Consider the following 1745-nt stretch of genomic DNA (forward strand, 5'->3'; position numbering starts at 1 on the left):
GTTTCTAATAGCATTTTTTTTAATTGTAAGGGTTTTATACCTATGTTTATTAATGTATAGTCACCCAGAATGTTGCTTTTGAGGATTTCTTTTTAAAAAATGAGAGTTTATATTGTTGTCAAATTAGTAGTAGCCACTTCATTTTCAATAGATGAAAGACAGACAATTATTGATATTATAGCTTGTAAATTAATCCTGATTAGTTCATGATGATTGATTGGATTAATTTTCGATCACATTGGTTATACCGAGTCAGTATATCACACTTGCATAACACCACATTATGATGACTTGCTCATTATGATTCTTTGCCCTCTAGCATTTTTTTCAGGGTGTTTTTTACTTCTGTGTTCCTCAGGCTGTAGATCAGAGGGTTAAGCATGGGAATCACAAGACTACAAAACACAGAGATCACTTTGTTGTATTTCCACGAATTCTCTGCTTTCGGTTGCTGCAGGTACATGAAAAATAATGTCCCGTAAAAGATGGTGACCACAGTGAGGTGGGAGGCGCAGGTGGAAAATGCTTTGCACTTGCCCTCGGAAGACTGGATTTTTAAAATAGAGAAGAGGATGCAGATATAGGAGATGAGGACCATCAGGAGGGATCCAATGAGATTCACTGCAGAGAAGATCAGGAGCTGCTTCTCTTTGTTGTGGGTATCAGAGCAGGAAAGGGCAAGAAGAGGAGGGTCAGCACAGTAGAAGTAGAGGATCATATTGGAGTCGCAGAAAGACAACTGGAAAGTCAGGACGGTTTGTATCATAGAGTTCAGGAAGCCATAGGTGTAGACTCCTATCACCAACTCCTTGCAGACCCGCTGTGTCATAATGGCTGTGTAAATCAGAGGGTTGCAGATGGCCATGTAGCGGTCATAGGCCATTGTAGCCAAAAGGAAGCATTCGGTAGTTGCAAAAGCACTAGAGAAGTACAGCTGAGCAAAACAGCCAGAAAAGGAAATAGTTTTTTTCTTCACCAATAAATTCTGCAGCATCTTGGGTCCAATGGAAGACGAATAACAAAGATCAATGAATGCCAGGTGACTGAGAAAATAGTACATGGGGGTGTGGAGGCGTGAATCCGCCTTGATGAGCAGGATCAGGCCAAGGTTTCCCACTAGGGTGATGAGATAGATTACCAGGAACATCACAAAGAGGGGGAGCTGAAGCTCTGGATGGTCTCTGAATCCCATGAGGACAAATTCTGTCACTGTGGTTCGATTGCTTCTTGCCATTTTGTTTTCTTGCCTACTATGGAAAAGAATAAAAAAATAATAATTAGACACTTAAAAACAAAAGCTCCTTTTGTCTTTGTTCCAGTATCAGATGATAAAAATTTGGCCTTACATTTCTAAGAATTAAAGGTTGTCCCTAGTCATGGGACTTTATTTTGCTAAAACACATTTAGAATGTTTGAGCTCATTTCTTCATGGAACAGGGGGGTCTATTTTCTTTTTTTTTTTTAATCTTTTATTTTTTAGTTGTAGTTGGACACAATATCTTTATTTCACTTATTTATTTTTATGTGGTGCTGAGGATTGAACCCATGGTCTCCCATGTGCAAGGCGAGCCACAACCCCAGCTCCAGGGTCTATTTTCATGTTAACAGTGTAAATACTTGCAGTTCCTTTCAATAAATGTGTATCTCTGGGTCCCACTTGGGACAGGATAGCATGCTTGGTGTTGGGTGGAGATCGAATACTACATTGTCTTTGTTCTCATGGAGTCTTATTCCTTAAAGAAAAG

At 39.6% G+C, this 1745-nt stretch overlaps 1 protein-coding gene across 1 annotated transcript; it reads right to left on the reverse strand.

The window, feature by feature from the left end:
- Positions 1-298: 298 nt before the first annotated feature.
- Positions 299-1234, reverse strand: LOC114078776 (olfactory receptor 5M5-like). The gene has a single exon (XM_027919831.2). The coding sequence runs from the start codon at positions 1232-1234 to the stop codon at positions 299-301; it is 936 nt and encodes a 311-aa protein (XP_027775632.2).
- Positions 1235-1745: the final 511 nt, after the last annotated feature.

This window comes from Marmota flaviventris, chromosome 9 (assembly GCF_047511675.1).
Source record: "Marmota flaviventris isolate mMarFla1 chromosome 9, mMarFla1.hap1, whole genome shotgun sequence".
Classification (NCBI taxonomy): domain Eukaryota; kingdom Metazoa; phylum Chordata; class Mammalia; order Rodentia; family Sciuridae; genus Marmota; species Marmota flaviventris.